Source organism: Rhinolophus sinicus, chromosome 14, assembly GCF_057876585.1.
Source record: "Rhinolophus sinicus isolate RSI-liver-muscle chromosome 14, RSI-T2T, whole genome shotgun sequence".
In the NCBI taxonomy this organism is placed as follows: domain Eukaryota; kingdom Metazoa; phylum Chordata; class Mammalia; order Chiroptera; family Rhinolophidae; genus Rhinolophus; species Rhinolophus sinicus.
In genome coordinates, this window is record NC_142514.1 from 180046249 (window position 1) to 180066977 (window position 20729).

At 50.4% G+C, this 20729-nt stretch overlaps 2 protein-coding genes across 2 annotated transcripts; one reads left to right on the top strand and one right to left on the bottom strand.

The window, feature by feature from the left end:
• The first annotated feature begins 141 nt into the window (after positions 1–141).
• BEST1 (bestrophin 1) lies at positions 142–13053 on the top strand. Its single transcript, XM_088789908.1, is given in 17 exon segments — positions 142–208; positions 5972–6028; positions 6031–6125; positions 6499–6579; positions 6925–7024; positions 7027–7060; positions 8296–8464; positions 8764–8789; positions 8791–8849; positions 8852–8912; positions 10612–10657; positions 10659–10717; positions 10719–10807; positions 11073–11131; positions 11506–11684; positions 11686–11952; positions 12939–13053. Coding segments are annotated over 17 exon segments (1563 nt in total).
• Positions 13054–13377: 324 nt separating this feature from the next.
• Positions 13378–16244, bottom strand: FTH1 (ferritin heavy chain 1). Its single transcript, XM_019719050.3, has 4 exons — positions 15745–16244; positions 14239–14385; positions 13796–13921; positions 13378–13699 (listed from the first exon to the last, which is right to left on the bottom strand). Exons 1-4 carry the CDS (start codon positions 15856–15858, stop codon positions 13538–13540), a joined length of 549 nt encoding a protein of 182 aa, XP_019574609.1. The 5' UTR covers positions 15859–16244; the 3' UTR covers positions 13378–13537.
• Positions 16245–20729: the final 4485 nt, after the last annotated feature.

The window sequence follows — 20729 nt, forward strand, 5'->3', positions numbered from 1 at the left end:
GTAGTGAATGTGTGACAGCATCCAGGTTCTCACTCCCAGTGCAGTTCTCCAGGAGAAGCCTGACCTGTGATGCTCCTCCTTCCCTTCACCTGCCCATTAGTCCCCATTCTGAGTTGGTGGGGTGGCTGGGTGGTGGCGAGGATGGGGTCTGTGCCTCACCTGGCTGGCTTCAGCGAGGCAGAGTCCATGGGAACAGGGCAGCTCAGAGGTCAGTGTTCTCCCCAATGCTGTGGTGAATCCTCTTTCCTTGCGTCTCTAGTAGAGCCGGCTCTGGCCTATTCCATGATATTCTGTTGTCATTGGCAGGAGTGGGATTGGTGAAGCTGGACCCAGGCGTGTCCCAGCTTCTCCTGGTCCCTGTGTCTTTCTGCAGGAGCCAGAGCTTATATGTTCATCTCTTTGAATGTTGGCTCTATCAAGCCCTTCAGGGATCAGGGCTGCCTGGCCCCAGTATAGAGGTGCCGTCTGTCTTGTTTCCAGGCCCCAGGCTGGCAGTACCCCTCTTCTTCCCTGTCGAGCTGTGCTAAGCCTTCCTTTTCTTTCTTGGCTTCTGCCCTGTTTGTTCTGTGTTTGCCTTAAGAGAGGGGTGTGGGCTGCCAGGTACCCTACATACAGCCTGGAGGAGCATCCAGACCTGGCTGGCCCACCCCAGGGCCCCTGCCCTTCTTCCTGCCCAGCTGAGGCAGGGCCTGAGAGGACACAATGGCAGGCCCTCTGTGATGCCCCTGTTGCCATGGTGATCCTAGAAGAAGGCCATAACATTCTGCCTCTAGAAGCTGCACCCATCTACCCAGCTTTGCTCTGCCTGCCCCCAGAGAAGGCTCTCTGCTGGGGGGCTCCAGACCAAGAGCTCTGCTGCAAACAAAGTCTCTCCATCCCTTCGACCTCCCTTCAATCCCAACAGAGACCATGACCCTAACAGGTAGAACTCCACCTCTCAGAACCTGACCTCCACTGGCGAGGTGATAGTGGATAGTGGAAAGGCACAGGATTCAAAACAGAAGAGCCATATTCCAGTCCCAGCCTAGCCCTTTACAGTTGTGTGACCTCGGACAAGGCAGGTCTTGAGCTTTAAAACCCTCCTCTGTAAAATATAGATAATAATGTCATATTGAACCATTCCTCAGTAATGCCTCTGTGACTTTTCATGGGCTGTTCCCCTGATATGTAATGCTCTTCCATCCTTCTCAGCTCAGATTACTACTCACGCTTCAAGACCCCGTTCGAATGCTTGCTTCCCCGTACATTTTCCCTGACCTCTGTGCACTTGGCACAGATATTAGGCTTGCTGTTCTGTTAGAATTGTTTCCCTGGTTTTTATTTGGTTATGAATTCTTGTTCTTAATTTATTTTTCAATTACAGTTGACATACAATATTATATTATTAATAATTTCAGGTGTACAAGTGATTTGATATTTATATAACTTACAAAGTTATCACCCCAGTAAGTCATACACAGTTATTACAATATTATTAACTATATTTCCTGTGCTGTTCTTTACATCCCCATGAATATTTTTGTACTTCTTAATTCCTTTCACTTTTTCACCCATTTCCCCCAACCCCTTCCCATCTGGCAACCATCGATTTGTTCTCTGTATCTATTTGTTTGTTTTGTTCTTTAGATTCCACGTGTAAGTGAAATCATATGGTATTTGTCTTTCGCGGTCTGACTTATTTCACTCAGCACAATACCCCTTAGGTCCATCCATGTTGTCGCAAATTGTAAAATTTCATTCTTTTTTCATTCATTGTATATATGTACCACATGTTCTGTACCCAATCGTCTATTAATGGACACTTAGGTTACTTCCATATCTTGGCTGCAATGAACACAAGGGTAAACAATGCTGCAATGAACATAGGAGTGCGTATATCTTTTCAAATTAGTGTTTTGGATTTCTTCAGATAAATTGGCTATGAATTCTGGGAGGCAGGAATCAGGATGGTCTCAGTTTTGACCTCGGAAATGGTTTGTTGAATGACTACTTTGCAGAATGGAAAGCAGAAGAGGTCGATTCTGACTGGGTTGGGCCCCATCCTCACAGGGATCAGTCCTGGGGCCTTTTGTCCCAGCATGGCATCGATCAATCAGTGCCTGGCTGGCTGGGGACATTTTCATGGCCAACATCCAGTGGGAGAGACCATGACTTATGCCTGGGGTGTGCCTGTCTTAGTGCTGGGGTGGTGTCAGGAGCAAATAGCTGCTCACGGGGTGTCTCTAGGGATATCCTGGGCCATCTGGGAGGGGAAGGGGCTGGGGCAGCACTGTCAGTTGGTCCTGGGGACTTTGGAGATATTGTGAAGGAGCCTGCAGTTCAGGGGAAAGGGAGGGAGGACTCCAATTTTTTCCAACTCCCTCTCATGGCATCTGGTTAGAGTCCAGGAGATAAAGGATAAAGGAGCCACCAGTGTCCCTTTCAGGGTCCAAACAGACTCTGACTAGCAGACCAGGCTTCCTGAGCCAGCCAGAGCCAGCTAGTCAAGGGCGCCCTCCAGTGGCCACCACAGGGGAGGCAAGAACCTGACCCAACAAAGGCTGGTGTTGCATTTATTCCTTCAACTAATAACAAAGTGAACATCCCTGTGACAGGTGTGGTGCCAGGCACATGTTTCAATTTTAATTAAAATATATATATTTATTAGTCATCTACTAAATGGAAAGCTCATTCTCAAGCACTGATATGTGTTGGTGGGGGAAGAGGGACTACAAGGTAGGAAAATACAACGGTGCTTCTCAACTCAGACAGTCCATTAGACTCACCTGGGGAACTTGAAAAAACACCAGTGCCTGGACCCCATCCAGACCGATTGACTCTAGAGGGGTGGGGCGAGGCACTGGGGTTTGCAGACTGTCACCAGGAAACGTAAACAGGCAGTCAGGCATGAGAGCCACTGGTTTGGAGAGTTGACTAAAACATTCCCCATTCAGCATTCTCATCCAGCTGCCAAAGTGGGTGTCATTGTCCCATTTCACAGATGAAGAGACTGAGGCTCAAGTGAACCTGCCCCTTTCCTTGGTTCAGTTAAGGACAGCGATGGGAATGGTGTTTCCCACAGCGTGGGAGGCAGGGAGGCAGCAAATACTCCCCAGGGCTGTCCCTGATCTCTGAAGAGACCCCCTCATAGTTGTCTGCTGTGATTAGAAAAGAACCCAAGGTCGTTGTGAAATAATTTTTTTCTAGGCATTGAATTATCGAGGGAAAAATGGTGTGTTCCAAAATCACTTGTGATCTCGGCATTGTGAACACTTAGGAGTATGTCAGAGAGATAGAGAGAGAGAAGAGGGAGGAAAGGGGGGTGAATTTATTCCAATGCCCAAGGTCAGATTGCAAATCAGAGCTTCTCAAAGTGCTGTCGGAAGACCACTGGCATAATCCCGTAGTGCTTGTTAGAAATGCAGTATCTCCTACATCGCAGAATCAGACTCTGGAGAAAGATCCCGAGAAGCCACACGGTTAACAAATATTCTCAGCCAATCTTACGGCCACAGAAGAAACAAGGGCCACTGCTGCTTTAAGCTTTCCCTTAAAACAAGAGGAGCATGTCCTAGACACGCATCGTTTCCAGCAGCTTAGGCAGGCCCTCGCGTATTGATTGATGTATTAAAATGTATGAAGCCAGCGGCTGAGATATTAACCAGCTGCTCTTGGGGACCTGGGTACATACTCTATTTCGCATGAGCTGGCTGGGAGCCAGCAGCATGAACACCAGAGCTGCTGTGTCATCCCACACTCGGCCCGGGCCCCACACGCAACAGCCCCCGTCCCCTCTTCTTCCACAGCTCAGACAACCTACTAACTGGATTCTGCCAGCCAGTCACAGCCCAAGTAGCCTATGATGTCACCAGCAGCCAATCAGAGCTCCTCACCTGTACACACAGAATTCTGTCATTCTTACAGATAGGGACACTGAGGCCTAAAGAGGAGCAGAGGCCCACCAAGAATCACCGCACACAGGTGACAGGGCCAGGACTTCTGACTGGCTCACAGCACTGCCAAACCCCACAGGGCCTAGGCGGAAGCTCCCCCTCTGTGGGCAGCTCCTGGCACAGCAGCTGAGGCCCTGAGCCCCCTGGCCTCTCCCTCCCACAGCTCTCCCAGCAAGATCTCAGGGGTCAGAAACAGATCCCTCAATCTCTGGATTTTAGGGTCCTGAGAAAATTGCAGAATTGTCAGGGCCTGTGGTGGAGGGGGATTGCCCGAAATTTCCGCCCTGCTCTCAGCCCCATGCCCCTGACCAGGAAGGAGTTAGAGGGGTCCTGGCAGATTTTTCTGGCTGCTGCTTACGGGCAGATTATGAGAAGGGGCCAACACGAGGGCTTCTTTGTGGAGGTGCTGGCTTAAGGAGTCAAGTGACCACTTAGCACACGTATGGGCAGTGCCAGCCCTTAAGTGTGGGCAGAGACACTGGGCACAGGACCCCAGAGAGTCCCACCAGTCCAGTGGCCAGACCTTTTGTGGGCTCACCCAACCAGCCTGGAGACCCACCTGTGAGAAGGGGTTGCCCAGGTGGGCTGGGCTGGGGTTTTGAAGGCCTTTGGCGTGGATGACGTCCCTGCATATCTGTGTGTGATGTATACACACAGGCAACATGCATGCAGCTGAGTGGGCGCCTGTGTGTCTGTGCAAAGGCCCTGAGGTGGGAATGAGCTTGGTGTGCACCGGGCACAGAAAGACAGCCAAGGTGGCATCAGAGCAAGCGGGGAGAGTGGGTGTCAATCAGTGCTTCAATAAATTGTAACTGAGCACCTCCTTCGAGAACACAAAATAGGAACCTTTATTCTAAGGAAGGAATAGGCAGTAAACAAGCGGATGGCCTGCAAAATATATTAAGTTGGTGCAAAAGTAATTGGCAGTTTTTATGATTCTTAACCTTTTAAACCGCAATTACTTTTGCACTAACCTAATAATTTCAACTATAACATGATTAAGTGCTGTGTAGAAAACCGGAGCTAGGCAAGGGGACAGAAAGTGTGGGTGGCCCTGGGATGCTATTTCCAGGTAGGGTGGCTGGGGACATGCTTTCAGGGGAGGTGACCTGAAGTGGGAATGAGCCACACAGTTAGATGAGGACGAGTATCCCCAGGGCAGAAGGACCAGCAGGTGGATCACTCAGTCAACATTATTTGAACATCTCTGCCAGCAGCTCTGTTCTGGGCCCTGGGACGGGAAGGTGAACAAGGCTGACCGAGCCCCTTAGCAATTCTTGCTCCAGGGGGGTTAACGGAGCTTGGGGAGCTTCTGACCAAGATGGGTTCAGAACAGAGGCCTGAGCGCAGTGTGTGGACTGTTGTCATTCTCCTTGTCCTATAATTTACTGGCATAGCCTTATCTGTGTCTTCCATGCCAAGGCTGTGGGCAGCCTCTGGGCTCACGTCCCACAGCGCACAGGCAGTCAAAGCCGGAAGGGCCTTAGAGGCCACTTCATCTCCATCCTGGTGTCCTGAAGGAAGAGCTGGAGCCCAGAGCAGGGGAGGGTCTTGGCTAAGGTGACACATGAGTCTAGACAGGCTCTGACCAAGGCACCTACTCAGTGTTCCTGTCTGTCCACCAGGACCCAGCCCGCCGGCTGCAGCCCAGTGCCTGGCCATGACCACCACCTACTCAAGCCAGTGGCTACTGCCTGTTTAGGTGCCTTCTCCCGCCTGCTGCTAGGCGGCGAGGCAGCAGCTACAAGCCTCCTGTTGTCTGTTCTCCAGCACATCTGTGACCTCGGTCTCTGGCCTTTCCTGTCTGGGTCCTGGTTAATAAGACAGACCCCTCTCACGTACTCAGCCCCAAACAGCACATAGTAGGCACTCAGTAATTATTCGTTGAAAGAAAGACGATTGCAAAGGAGCTCCAATGTCCCTAAGGTACCAGCTCAGCAGGGACTTAGGCTGAACCCTGGGTCCCCGCAGGGCCTGGCCACCTGGCCAGCCACGCCTTCTGCAGGTTCCCCCACGCACTGCTTCACTTTATGCTGCAGGCGTCATGACCCCCGCGGAACACAAGTACTTAGGAAAGTTGAGCTTGCCACACAACACGTCTGGGTGCCCTGGGTGTGGTTTGCCAACCTGCCAACGAAGGCCTGGATTGGAGGTGGAATCTGGGACCCTGTCCCGCTCCAGAGCCTGCTGACCGTGAGCCCCCACACAGATGGGGCTGCTGCAGAATGGGGAGGGTTGTGTAGGAACAAGGTTTTCTACAAAGAGGAGGCTTGAGTCCCCTGCGAGTCTTCCCAGAGCCTGCCTTGGGGTTGTAGGATCTTTTCCAATAGGATTCTACAGCCCAGTGTGGCCCCTCCCAAAGTTCCCTTTCTAAAATGAACCTCTGAGATCCCGGCTTCTTTCTGATAGATGAGGAGACTGAGGCACAGAGAGGTTAAGTGAGCTGCTCATGATCACACAGCCAGGGCTGGACCATGATCACCAGACCCTGGTACCTGGGGAAGAGTCTGGGAGAGCAGGTGGTGGGCAAAACCCCAACCCTCCGTCCTCCGCCCCGCACCGGGAGATGAACACCTTGCATACAACTCCTGGTGTACGACGACTGTGTGCCTACAACTGGCTCAGTCTCTCGCTGGTGTACACACAGGTGAGGACTAGGCCAGGGAACATGCTCCTTTGGGAAACTGAGGCTAGGAGGACTCAGGAAGCAACCTGTCATGGCAAGGACTCACTTAGGGGCTGAGAAAGAGGCTCACCCTGGGAGCTGGGTCTAGAGTTGGCAGGTTGTCTCTAGGGCCAAGTTTGAAGAGTCCAGGCTCCTGCCTGGTCCAGTCTGGTGGAGGCAGTGTGATTATCCCATTTTAAAGAGATCACAGAGACCCAAAGTCACATGAGTGCGCGAGTCAGAGCAAGGCCTTGTCCTCGCAGCCTTGAGTTTCCTGACCCCAGGTCCCCCACCCAGCCCATTTCTGCTACCTCCTTTTCCACCCAGGTGTTGACCATGGCGGTTCGCAGCTTCTTCCTGGCTTGCCTAATTGGGCGGCAGTTTCTGAACCCAGCCAAGGCCGACCCTGGCCGTGGGGTGGAGCTCGTTGCCCTGTCTTCACATTCCTGCAATTCTTCTATGCGTCCGGCTGAAGGTGAGCCTCACAGGACAAGGCTGAGCTGCAGACAGGACCAGAGGGGTCACGGCCAGCCAGGAGAGGACAGTCTCAAACGTTGGCAGTAGACCCTCTGGTGTCTCTACCTCTTTACGTACAAAGAAATTGAGACCCAAAGGGAAGTGGGACCTGCATGAGGTCTGTTTCTGATCGTAATTCTTCACCCAAGGCCTGGAACTTAGCAGGCGTGAGAGGCACAGGGAAAGCTCAGTTGTCAAACCATTTGACGAATCCTCAAGAGAATGTTCTCCAAACGTTTGTCCAGAGTAAGGGGAACGCATGGAATAGGAGTGGCAGTCATGGCAGGCCGTACTGGTGAGGCTACTTCTCACTGTCGCTAGCGATTAGGCCCTGGTCCCAAATTTGTCCCCTTTGCTTAGTAAAACAAAAGCCCTAAGGTTAACCGCCCTCGGCCCCCACCCCTTAGAAAGCAGATAAGCACCATCTTTCTTTACTCAAGATGTCTGTTTGGGGTGTCCTCGTCCCCACCCCAAGTGGCTTATCCAAGTATTCCTTCCCATCACATCCAGTGTTTTTCCGAACAGAAGTACCGAGTAACAGTTTTGTCTCCACCTCTTTATCTTTCCACCCATTTCCCACCCACTTTCCCTCTTCCTTGTTTTTTGGTAGTGTCTCCCTCTCTCTCCCTCCTGTCTGTCCATGTTTTACACACACACACACACACACACTGCTATGCCCTCTCGCCCTCCCCCAGTTATCTACAGATCAAACCCAATCACAACCATTTTGCTGCTTGAAATTCTCCTGTGGTGCCAGTGGCTTGCAGGATGTCCCCTGAATTCCCTGTAGCTCACCACCACTGCAGGGCTTTGGCAGGCGATTTCAGAGGTTAGTGTCCAGGAATCTGCCCGCCTGGGGCCACCCTTTAATTCAGCACAGCCTCAGCATATAGCTCTGTTGCATTCAAAAATAATGAATAAAGGAATGTTTGAGAGCATGAATGAGTAACTGAGTGAATGAATAGAATTATGCATCTTCAGGTAAGATATAGCGAGGGGAGATAAAGGCGGCGACTGGGTTGAGTGACACACACAGGGCCAGCTCTGGGTATGCAGGGAGACTGGCTTGGGAGTCCAGAAGGGAAGGGCAATGCCCCCTTGTGTGGGCGGCTGAAGCCCTTACACAGTGGCTTTAGAGGCAATGATCAGGCAGGAAGGGCGTCCTGGGAGGGGTTAGGGGTGAAAAAGGCAGGAGCCAAGGTTTAAGGGTGGCGAGCAAGGCTACAAAGAGCTTTACCTGAGGATTTCCAGAGGCTCATCGACTCCCAGCGTGGCAGAGCAGCTCACCAATCCATTTGGAGAGGATGATGAAGACTTTGAGACCAACCGGATTGTCGACAGGAGTTTGCAGGTATGGGGCTGAGGAAGGAGCCTGTCCCATGGACCCTCCCCAAATTGGACCCATGGGCTCTCCCCAAATTGGATCGGCTGTGTAGGGAGGCCTGACAGTGAATTAATTGCCTCACCCCCCTGCCCCACAACCATCCCCATTCACTCCCAGGGTTCTCACCCCAACTTTTGAGGCTGCAGGTAGGTGTCAGTCTCCCCATTTCACAAGTAGGGAAACTGAGGCCCAGAGAGCTGGAAGTGACCTCTCCAAGTCATCTGGACTGATCTTTCTGTTGGACTTCTTCTGTCCCTGGAGACCAGGTGTCCCTGTTGGCTGTGGATGGACGTGTCGGACCTGCTCCCGAAGGAGCAGGTCATATACTGGAATGATGACGTACCACCACCCCCTGGGCAGCTGCTTCCGCCCCGTCTCCTCATCCTTCCTTTTTTGGAGCTACCTTCAATATCAGGTGGGCAGTCCCAGGGAACCACTTCAGTGGATAGAAAACCCCAAGTGCAAGGGCCTGCCTGGGACCTTAGAATAGCCTAGTTAATGCATATTCGGTGCTTGCTAAGTGTTGGGCACTGGCCCAAGCTCCATATACTATATTAACTATGTTTTTCTTCCCAATAACCTCGGTTTGCTCTCTCCAGCTTTCAGATGATGCAGTCCAGGGTAAGAGAGGTTAAGTAAGTTGCCCAGCCCACGGTCACATAGCTGGCAAGCAGCACTTGTGGGTCCGGTATGCGTGACTCACCTCCACATCCTTCACTCTTACTGTGTACCGCTTCAGGACTCTTAGGTACTTCCAGTCTAAGCCCCTCACCGTGTTCAGAGCTGGAAACTGAGGCCCAGAGAGAGAAGGGACTTATTCAAGTGCAGACAGTGGCTAGTGATACAGTTGGGATGTCAGGGCCGGGTCCCCGACTCGGGTCTAGAACCGTGTTTTCTGATAAGCCAGGGTGTTCGCATGGGGAGTTCAGTGTGTGGGGGATGGTGTCCCTCCCCCTAGGATGGGGGAGTGGCGGCAGGCATATTCCAGCAGGAGGCTGGGTCATCACAGGTGTCTTCGGGGTAGACTTTGTGCTACAGAGTAAAGCCCTTGCATCACCCACAGCAGCCAAACTTTTCTCCATGTGGGTCCCGTTTCCCTGGTTTGGTCAGAATCCTTTTTGAGTGGATGCTGGCCCACCGTGGCCTGAAGGGCCGCCCCGACAGCTCTCTCTCCCCAGGTTGAGAGTGGAGCGGACTTCAGTGCACGCCAGGGACCATACCAGCAAGGTTTTGTTCCACAGTACTAAGCTGTTCTCTTCTTGCTCGAATATCCTGTTAAGCTATAATTAGAATTAGCTGGAGTTCCCTAGTTGGTGTGAGCAAGATTTTGAAAAGTGATCAAATGAAGGCTTGCTTAGGTCAGAAACATGTCTGGAGGTTGCCTTTGAGTTCTACATGGTCAGTATTCCAACAGCTGAAGCTTGGGGAGGAGGAGGGGGAGTAACAGAGTAATAATGCATAGACCTTGCCTCCAAGCAACACAGAATTTAGTGAGGGAGCTCAAACTCTGGATACGCAATACCGGTACTGGATGCCTGGGAAAGGACAGAACATAGAAGACAGCTCGCCTTTGGCCACCTGGGAGGTAGCCTCCAGCCGGGCCTGGAGATGGGCCTTGACGCATGGGGAGAAGGTGGACATGGCCAAGGGCAGGCCACACCCCGGGGTAGGTGGGCCTTCTCTTGCAGAGTGAAGGCCTTGTGTGCCCAGGAAGCCAGACTTTTCTCCTTGGGGACGTTGCTCCCCAGTGGGAACCACAAATCCCTGGCTTGCCCATAGTCACTCCTGGGCTTCACCTACCCACCCCTACCCGGATACCAGTAATTCAGATCGCCTGGATCGAGGGTCATAAAAGGGAAGATGTAGGTGATGAAGGGGAAGCCCTTCAATGCCAGGCTAGGCTGTTAGGGCGTTAATGTGGGCAAGAGGGAGCACAGAACAGTGCGGTGAGCTGGGCCGGGAGGGATTAGTCAGGAGGCACAGGATGGGTCAGGGCCTTGTGAGGAAGATGTGTCCTTGGCCTTGGGCCAGGAGGGAGCAGGAGGAGGGAGAAGAAAGGTCAGGTTTGGTCCTTTGTTCCCCCCACTCATCCCTCAGTCTCCCGCCTCTTCCAGTCTGCGTAAGGAAGAGATGGAGTCCCAGCCAAGCCAGGAGGAGGAAGGACGCTCACACTGGCGTCATCAGCTGCTTTCTGGGGCTGTGGTCCCATGACCACCCCCCACAGGGCAAGCTCAAAGACCAAACTACTTTTGCCCAAGAAAGAAGTCCTTCTCCATGAGGGCCAGTCCGAGAGCCTCCCGGGAGCCTGTGGTCACATAGCAGCCTAGCCGTCTGTCCCCTCCAATCTTTCCTTAGGGAAAGAAGACTCTGCGGGACTGTCCCTCTTTGGGGTTGAGTTCATGTATCCTAAGTCTCCCTATTTGGTCCTTGTAAACAGGGTCTGCAGTCAAAGACGAGTAAGTTTCCTCATGGGAGGAACGACTTAAGCCAGACGGGACCCCATTGGGACCCCCATGAGTTAACACAATAAAAGTCAGGAGGCAGCCATACCCCTCCTCCTCACCATTATGGGAAGCTGCTGATGCCTGCCCGTTGTTGTCCTGCACCCTGCTGTGCAAAGGACCTATTAGCGCGGTAAGATCTCGCTCTTCCTGCTTAGCTCATGGGATGGTTTTACCTTGTGAGACTTGCTCCCCCAGGGGGTTGTACACACCCACCTTAGTCACCTGGGGACAATGTGCATCAGTTGCTTTGGGACAAATATCTGGGAATTGGAAGAATTTTTATTATGGTGTGGTGTGAGAGTTTCGCGGAACCCTGCCTCTAATCATGTGATGCTTATTGTAAGAAATCAATAAATACCCACCACGACTCGACTCGGGGCTCCAGGCCCTTGAGGCTGTGAGTCCCTCGGTCCTCTGTGATTTAACTGTATTTGAGTCTCTGTCTCTTTATTATAGTTTAACCCTCACGGCCTCCCTCGCCTTCCCACGGCTTGTGTTGTGCAGGTCGCAACAGGAGCCAGAAAGAGCTCCAGGGACCAGCAAGACAGCAAGGCCTGGCAGGTGAGTGGGGAGGACGCCGTCACGTCCGATGCACTGTATGGGAGGTCAGGCTACCACAGTGCCCCACAGACACCCCTCAGCCCCACCCCAATGGTCTTCCCACCCTGTCAGCACCCTCGTCTTCAGACTCTCAGGCGTAGACAACACTGTCAAAGACCAAAGCCTACAGCCTGTGATTCCTGGGACCAAGACTTGAATTGCTCCTGGAGTATGCTGGGGCCTCAAAGAGCACCCAGAACTGTGTCACGTGAAGAGGAACACTGTGGAGTTTAACCTGACAGGTATGTCAGAGGCCCCGCAAAGTCATCTCAGAGAACCACGCACACAATCTACAAGCAAGGCACACGTTATACTCAAGGAGCAAGATCCCTATTGGGCCTTGGAAAACAGGTATGTCCTCTCCCCACATCGGGGGCACTGCTCTCCCTCCGTGGGTGGCCCCCACCAGCTTCCCTTGCTCTGAGCCCATCCTTCTTCCACAATTTTGTTATGGTACCATCACTGCTAGAGCTGGCTGGACCTATGCCCGGCACTGGCTTGGGGAACACAACTGGTCACCTCAGCAGGAGCCCTAGGGAAGTGTTGGGGAAGTTTTGCTCCTTTCATACAAGAGCCTGGCATCACCAGGAAGAAGTCCCGGGAACACAGGTGGAGGAAGATGAGATCGTACTGAAATGATGCTGGAGGAAGAGCTACCAGGACAGGCTCAGATGGGCAGATGTTAGCCTAGATCCAGCTCACTTTGAACAGGAGTGGCAGACAGTCATGGGGGCTCTAGGTTGTAGCCCAAGAACTCAACACACTGCCCAGCTGGGACTACATAAGCACTGCCCCCTAACCACTCGTCCTGTAGCACTCCTGCAGGGTGCCACACCTGAGACTGGCCAAAGGTTGTGAGGGCACACGTCCCTTGGAGAATCTTACTGCTTCTGGGACCTCACCAAGACTTCTGAACTTAAATGGGCTCTTCCTGCTTCCTTGGGGTCAACCTAAAGCTGTCACAAAACCACCAATGATCCCCTTTATTCTGGACACTCGTCCAAATATAGATCCACCCTACCTCATCCCAATCACATGGGAGAGAAGTTTAACTTCCTATTTCTAGATTCTGTTACTTCTGTGGTCAGAATACACAGTTGTGATTAAAAACTTAAAAGGGCTACAATCTGTCTTGTTGCTAAGGCTAAACAGAAACTTACAAATCACTGTGGCTTGTTTACAAAAGGCTGTTAATAGCTCTGCAGTCTCCTGACATTGGTCACTGGTTTTTAGTATTAGGAAGTCTCAACCTTTGCTTTCCTACTACAGCTAATTTTGCACTGAAATGAAGAGATCTTCTGTACTCGATGTTGCATATTTTTTCCAATTCTCAATAGGGATGAAGCACATTCCAGGCCTGCTTTCCAAGGGGGCTGCTTCACCTGCCTGGCCCTGCCTGCGTGTACACCAACGGGACACTGCCCCAGTCAGCCACATGGCTGTCCACACTGAAGAGTATGTTTTCCTATGACAGCCCGAATTAAATGGTTAGCCCAATGGATAACAAAAAATCAGTAGTTGCAGGACTACTTAACCCTTTTGCACATAAAAATTACAAAAGCTAGAATGAATCACTGGAAGGAAACATGTAATTCCAGACACCTAATTCAGAATCAGGAGTCCTTTAGTTCTGTCTGAAATCAGCACACACGAACGAGCCTTGGTATCTTTCCCAAACTTAGGAGTTTCATACACCTGAGGATTTTCCTAAGTACAAATCCTCTTATACGTACTTCATTTTGACTGGTGTGACCCCAAAAACTCAAAGACAACAGCTGGGTACCAAATTACTTTATTTGAAGAAATGGTACAAATTAAAGAACGTAAATAGATGATTTGGTACAACTTATAGAAAGATAAAGGTAACCCTAACATGCATGTACTGCTTTGGTGACCAGGAAGTCACCCCCGTGGCTACTGGAAGCCAGCCAAAGGCTTAGCTCTCATTACTGTCTCCCAGGGTGTGCTTGTCAAAGAGATACTCTGCCATGCCAGATTCAGGGGCCCCCATCTTGCGTAAGTTGGTAATGTAGTCACCCAATTCTTTGATGGATTTCACCTGCTCATTCAGGTAATGAGTCTCAATGAAGTCACACAACTAGAAAACAGAACAGGGAAGAAAATTATTGGGAAGCTTTCCCAGCCCCTGAGGGAAACGACTTCCTCCATTTACTCCCACGTTGCCAATACTCACATGGGCATCATTTTTGTCAGTGGCCAGTTTGTGCAAATCCAGCAGTGACTGATTCACGTTTTTTTCCAAGTGTAACGCACATTCCATTGCATTCAGTCCATTCTCCCAGTCGTCACGGTCTGGTTTCTGAATGAAAGCAAGTTAGGTCAATGCATCTATAGTCTCTACCAATAAACCACGACAATTCAGCAGGTACCTAACGTAACCACCTAGCTTTGGCAAAAGGGACATCTGAGTTTCCCTTGACGACAGTTTCCAATTTAACATCCTTGCTTATTACTGTGTGCCTACGTTAGCTAAGATGGTAGGCCTGAAAGAGCATGAAAGCCAAAAGCCAAAAGTATCCTTGTTTTAAAAGGGCAACTGCTAGTCTCTGCCTGATTTCTGACACCTGAGAACTGCTAGACTATGCAAGCGTGACGGCCGTAGGACCTTTTGTTCACCTTGACATCCTGAAGGAAGATTCGGCCGCCTCGCTGGTTCTGCAGCTTCATCAGTTTCTCAGCATGTTCCCTCTCCTCATGAGATTGGTGAAGAAAATATTTGGCAAAGTTCTTCAAAGCCACATCATCGCGGTCAAAGTAGTAAGACTGTAAGTGGAACGTGAACATGTTTCGTTAGGAGTCGGGTTGTGTTTCTGGATTGAACACAACAAACTTAGTTTCTACTCTTAAAATACAAAAATGAAACCTGGTCCTTGATATTCAAAGTTTACTACAAGGAACCTTTATAATACCATAGGAACACCAGTATGGAATGTCTGAAAGGCCTGTATTACTGCAAAATTCTTACAGCCAGTGTCAAATTTCCCTGGAGAGGGTGTGGGAGTATTTACCCTGCATTATTAGCCCCTCCTCCCTGATCAACCCCTTTTAAAACATGAGCTTGCCAGCTTATGGCAGACTGAAGGATTTCTAAAATTATCTCACTAGGCAAGGTGACAACTGTGTACAATGCTAATGTAGGTAAACATTATTACCAGTAGAAAGCAAAAATTTGATTCGGTTTTGGACACTTGCTGCATTCAGGTGTTCCTCAAATGGAACGGCAGTCATAGAAATTCTGGCCTGTTTTCAAGAACGTGTCTATTCTTGGAGAATTTGCATGATCGGAAGACAATTCTGACTAAAACTCCCACCACATCAACTAAAACCAGGATTTTGAAAAACGGAGTCCACTGATCACTGCAGAGAATAATTCCTTGCCCAGTAGCTGTCAGTGGGTTTCATCCAAGAATTCAGGGTTCAATTCTTAGAGGGCTACAACTCTTATTACAGATAGAAAACAGATACAGAATTAAGTACCCAGGCACTAGGACGGGTGACTAAGACAACTTCCTATCCACAGAAAGGCAGATTCTACAGATAGGCTTCAATTCAAATGGGACTTAGAGATAAGCAGAGCAGAGGGGTGGAGACAGCTGTTCGGGAGTGGTCGGCCCACGGGAGATAAGTCACTTAGCACCAGCCCCCAAGGCCGCTGCTATTCGACACCATTACCCAGGAGGCTCCGCTATACCCAGGGGGATGGTAGCTGGACCTCTTCGTCCTTTACCAAAGAAAACAGAGGGTCTCAGGGACACGTAGACGCAGAGGATGGGATGGAAATGCAAAAAAACCTGCCTTCCTAACTGCAGGATTGTATAGGTTTTAAGTGCTGCAATGCCGGGATTTCAAGAAACCAGGCTCTCCGTACACATAAAGGGGTGCGCAGGAGGCCTTTGCCTATGACGAGGTCCTCCCCGGGAGCAGTCGCAAAGAGCTAACTGCCCAGAACTTCTGCGCAAGGCAAGTCCTGGGAGACCTGGAGCAGTCTCCATTTTCCCGAAGGGCGCGTGGGGGCGGGAGGCCGCCCGGTAGCCACACCCCGGCTCCGCCCCCGGGCAGCCGCCCCCCGCGCCCCGCGCCTCGCCCCTCGCCCTGCAGCCAGGTTACCCCGTGCCCGCTCACCATGGACAGGTAGACATAGGAGGCGTACAGCTCCAGGTTGATCTGGCGGTTGATGGCGGCCTCGGAGTCCTGGTGGTAGTTCTGGCGCACCTGCGAGGGGGTCGCGGTCGTCATGGTGGGCGGCTGAGGAGAGGCGGCGGCGGCGCTGTTGCGGTGGCAGGAACCTCAGGGCGGTCCGAAGGCGCTGGGAGGAGGTGGCGGAGGGCTAGATCCGAGCTGCCGGCGGGACGGGGGAATGAGCGCCGGGTTCCGTCCAAGCACTGTTGAAGCAGGAAACCACGGCAACTCCAGGCGAAGACTGTGGCGCAGGCCGCTGCCTCCGGCCTTTTATAGCGGGAGCGGGCGTCAGGCCCGCGCTGACCAATCACGCGGATTGCCCGTCGCACCAGGCCCCGTCTTTTCCGGTGGGCGTGAAGCCCCGCCCCGCCGGGGCGGTGGGGGAGGGGAGGCCCGGAGGCCGCGGCGGGTGCGGCAAAGCGTGCGGCGGGGAGGGTGGCTGTGCGCTCTGTGGCGCGCTTGGTGGCTTTGAAGGGACACAGTGGGGAGGGACGGGAAGCCCAGCTCGGAGCCCGGACCCGCGTGGCCTCCTGGGTCTTGGAACCGACGGGAAACTGCCCCGGGGCATCAGGACGACTCTAGTCCCCAACGGCACCCCGAGGCTCTGGGCCAAGGCCAAGGGCTTGTTAATCTGAGCGGCAGAGCAGCAGTTAGCACACCCCGAGGTGATTACCTCGTAATGCAAATTGGGAAACTGGATATGGAAACGTGGGCCCTAGGAAGCCGATTGAGTCTGGTTGGACTGGGAAAGGGCACACTTTCTCTTCCTCAAAGTCCCAGAAGCTGCAAAATGGAGGCGGAATGGGGGGCCCACGGCCACCTCGGATCAGCCCCCGCCCTCCCGCCCTTTACTGAAAGCAAATATGGCTCCTGGTGCAGTTTATACAACAAAGGCTGGGCGGGCCATGTTTCCCGACAGACATGAAACCGCTTTCCCTGTGGGAGTCGTTGAGATGAGCCCCCTGGGCCTCAGAAAAATCACTGGTGGCGCTTTAAAACTAAGATCGAAAGTTAGAAAAAGGAGAAGAGACTTGGGCGTGCATCTGGAGACGATGCTGTGTGGCCATTTTGAAGTGTGGTCTCTTTTATCAGGTGCGGTTTGCACCAGGGACCCTGGAAGGGCAGGTCAACTGCATGTGGCTTGCAGTTATGACCCAGGCACGGAGTGGGTGGAAGAAAGAGCCAGGCTCGAGCTCCTGTCCCCCAGTCTGCTGGCTTCGAAGTTCACTATTCTTAGCCAGGTCCTTCCACACAGGGGAGACTTATCCAAGATCCCTTTCAGGATGCTAACCTGAAACCAGAAGCTGGCTGGACTTCCAAACCTAAAAGAAACTACTAAAATGTTAAACCAAGTTGCTGATGGAATTATGGCTCTTTCTCTTGGGTCTTTATTCATTTCAAAATAAACGTTACTTTCAGGGAAAAAAAATTTAGTGGGGCTAGAGCTTCAATAAAGTGAACAGAAGCAAGCTGGGAGAGGAGACAAAGGGTGCCTTATTCCGTCTGGGACAGGAGATCAGGGAAGGTTTTCCTAAGAAAGTAACACTTGCGCTGTGTGAAGAAAAAGTTAAAAGGAAGGTGAAGTGGAGGAGGGAGAAGAAGAAGGGAATTCCAGGCAGAGAGAACAGCATATGCAAAAGTGTAAAAGTGTGGAAATGTATGGCCTGTCCAAGATACTTTAAGAAAGAATATAGGCCTGGAAAGTAGTCATGTTGGAGAATGCTGGAAGATGTTGGAGAATGTTGGAGAATGCATAGGGGCCAGGTCAGGAAGGAGTATGCGCAATAAAAGGGTTAAATTTTATCCTGGATGACGTGGAAACACTAAGGGATTTCTACCACATTAGTTTTGTTTTTCAGAAAACTTACACTGACTCAACAGAAAAACTATTAGGATAAGAGTATAGCAAGTCATCAGTTACAAAGCTTTCCTGTATAATAATAACCATCAGTTTAAAAATATAATGAAAGAAAATTTTTTTCGTTTACGTTGGCAACAAATGCTTCAAGTACTTAGGAATAAAGGTAATAAGAAATGTGTGAAGAAAACTATAAATGTTTACTGCTGGATGGAAAAGAAAACTTCCATCAATGAAGAGACACCATGTTTCTAAATAACCAACCTCAGTTTTGTAAAGATGTCAGTTCTCCCAAAATAAACCTACAAATTCAATGCAATTTCTATGAAATTGGTTTGTTTTTTTTTGGAGCTTGACAAAATGATTCTAAACTTCATTTGGAACAGTGAGTGTGTAGAATACATGATAAGCATGTGGGGGGAAAAGGTTATGGGGTAGATTTGCCCTCTGTGATTTTATATATATATATATATATATATATATATATATATATATATATATGTATATATGTATATATGTATATATGTAAAAGTATAAGGAACTATGAGCAGTTGGTATTGGCAAAGGAAGAGCTGACTATATCAGTGCAACGAAACAACCCTACCCGCATATGTATAGGAACTTGGTAGATGCTAAACTGGTCATTTAAATTAGGGGAGAAAGAATGGGTTCAACAAATTACGTTGAAACAATTGACAGTCATGTGGAAGAAAATGACTCACTATTTCAAAACATGTTCCAGCTGGATTAGAGATTCAAGCTTTAAAAAAAGCTATGAAGTTACTAGAAGAATATATCGAAGATTATCTTTTAGAATTTTGGGATAGGGAGTGTTCTTCTGAGGCTGTTGAAAGCCATAAAAGGGCAGTTGGCGATCTCACTACTTAAGAATGAAAAGTTCTGTTTAGAGTGTGGTGCTGGGAACACCAATGTTGCTGGTTCGATCCCTGCATGGGCCACTGAGCTTCACCCTCCTTAAAAAAAAAAGCTCTAAGACAAAAGATGCCATAAACAAAGTTAAAATTCAAATGACAAATTGAATTGATATTTGTAGCTCCTGTAAGTAATGAAGATGAATAAATATACTATATATATTCATATGTATAATTATATACATATAAATCACACCTTATAATTGTCTTCCCTGCTACTGTATACTGTAAGCCGGAGGGCAGGTATTCTGGGCTCCCAGCATTGTGCAAGGTGCTTGTTACTTGGTGTTCAGTATTTGCTGAATGAACAGATGGATGCACGATTGAATGTGGAAGATGGATTAAAGTCAGGCCAGAGGGTGGGGTACCAGTTGGGAGGCAACAGCTCTAGTTCTCAGTGAGCAAAGAAGACAGAAAGCAGATCTGAGAGATATGGAGACAACAGAACAGACAGAATGAGGTGGGTGACTGGATACTGGGGGTGGGTGGTGGTGAGGGGTGGGAGGTGGGCAAGGGAGCCTCCCACCTGGGCTGCAGCTGCCATTCCCTGAGAGCGCAGGAGGAAATGCAGTTTGGGGGAGAGGCCATTGGGGAAGGCAAGCTAGGTTTTGGTCTGGAGGTGCTGAGTTTCAGGGCCTCCAGGACATCCAGGTAGCCAGAGGCAGCCTAAAGTTGGACCCACCAGAATGAAGTTGGTCTGTTGCAGGAAGAGATTTCATGAACCAGTATTGGCTCTGTGCTTGGTTAAACACATACACAGTTGTCCAGAACGTCATGGCAAAACTGAGGGACAGTCTGGGCTGTAGAAGTTCACTGGGGAGGCCAGCTGGGCAGAATGAAAGGCAAGTCTTGTGCTGGATGTGTGTGTGTGTCTGTTTGCATGGGAACCCAGGGTGTCAGAACTGCCATCTCCAAGCTTCTGGATTCTTCCGAAGCTGGAGCCTGGTCTTTGGACCTTTGTTGACCAGAATTTGGCCTCCCTCCCCTTCAGCCCCAGCTCCTCGTGACTTTGAGGAGGTGGAGAGTTTGGCTGGCTTCCAAGGACCGCAGCCTCAGAGGGAGGAGCCACAGAACCACCTGGCCAGTGGTTTCTGCAGAACACTGGCTCATCCCAGAGCTGCTGGAATGGCAGAAGTGGGGCCGGGGTTTGTGTTGGAAGTTGCTGCCCCACCGTGACTCAGCACTCTGCTGGTCTGGAGGGGTTGGGCTTGGGCTCCAAAAGTGCTTTGTCATGGAGGGAGGGGGAAGGCTGAAAGTCTTGGAGGGTTGTGACTTCAATACACGGAGAGGGAGGGAGAGCCCCTTCCGTTTCCTCCTCAAGTGACTGGCTGCCTAGGCTGGACCAGGAACAAAGGGGTCTAGATCAACCAGCTGGGCCCCATACTGCGTTTTGCTGGAAAGGGGGGTGGGTATGGCTGTCACTTTTCCTCCTTATCTCTTCATCAGTGCCTTCCTGCCTCTTAGGGAGTTCTCAACAGTTACTGGGTCTCTCCCTTTCTGGGATAGTTGCTGCAGGCTTACAATTTAGGATTCCACAACTGGAAAATCATAGACACTCAGAATGCTAAGGCTTAGAAAGGATTTTAGAGTTTCCAAATCACCATGTCTTACAGATAAAGAGGTGAGAGGCCCAGAGGAGGCTAGGGCTGTCCCAGGCCATAGCCACTGGCAGAAACAAATGCTAATATGTAGGAGAGGGCACTTGATGGAATACAGCGTGGTCATTAAAAATGACAAATTTGTCGCAGGAATGTGTATGTGAAATGATGTCACGCGAAAAAAAGCGGAGTCCAAAATAGTTCATGCAAAGCTGATTGTACAATGAAGAAAAACCACATGGCTGGAAACGTAGGTGAGGACTGGGAGAGAATGGGTTGAGTGATGTTTTCACTGAATAGCTGGTGTTTTAAATGTCTGGGATTCCCCCTGAAGTTAAGTAGAGGGAAATGTGCAGGCAACTTGAGTTTAGGAATTTTGAAATTGAAACAAACAATACTGAATGAGATTCGGGTACATTTCTGGATGATGCAACCATGATTCAGCAGTGCTTGTCTTTAAGCCATTTTCTTAAAAACCCATGGGGCAATGTAGACTCAAAGTCTAGATACTCAGGATCCCCCTTTTCCAGGAGATTAAGG

Bases quoted from the DNA above. Each gene is read 5' to 3' on its own strand.
- FTH1 (XM_019719050.3), bottom strand. From the start codon at position 15,858: ATGACGACCGCGACCCCCTCGCAGGTGCGCCAGAACTACCACCAGGAC. The intron at 14,386-15,744 runs GTGAGCGGGCAC...TTCCACTTACAG, and splicing joins CCTATGTCTACCTGTCCATG to TCTTACTACTTTGACCGCGA. The intron at 13,700-13,795 runs GTGAGTATTGGC...TCTGTTTTCTAG, and splicing joins CTGACAAAAATGATGCCCAT to TTGTGTGACTTCATTGAGAC.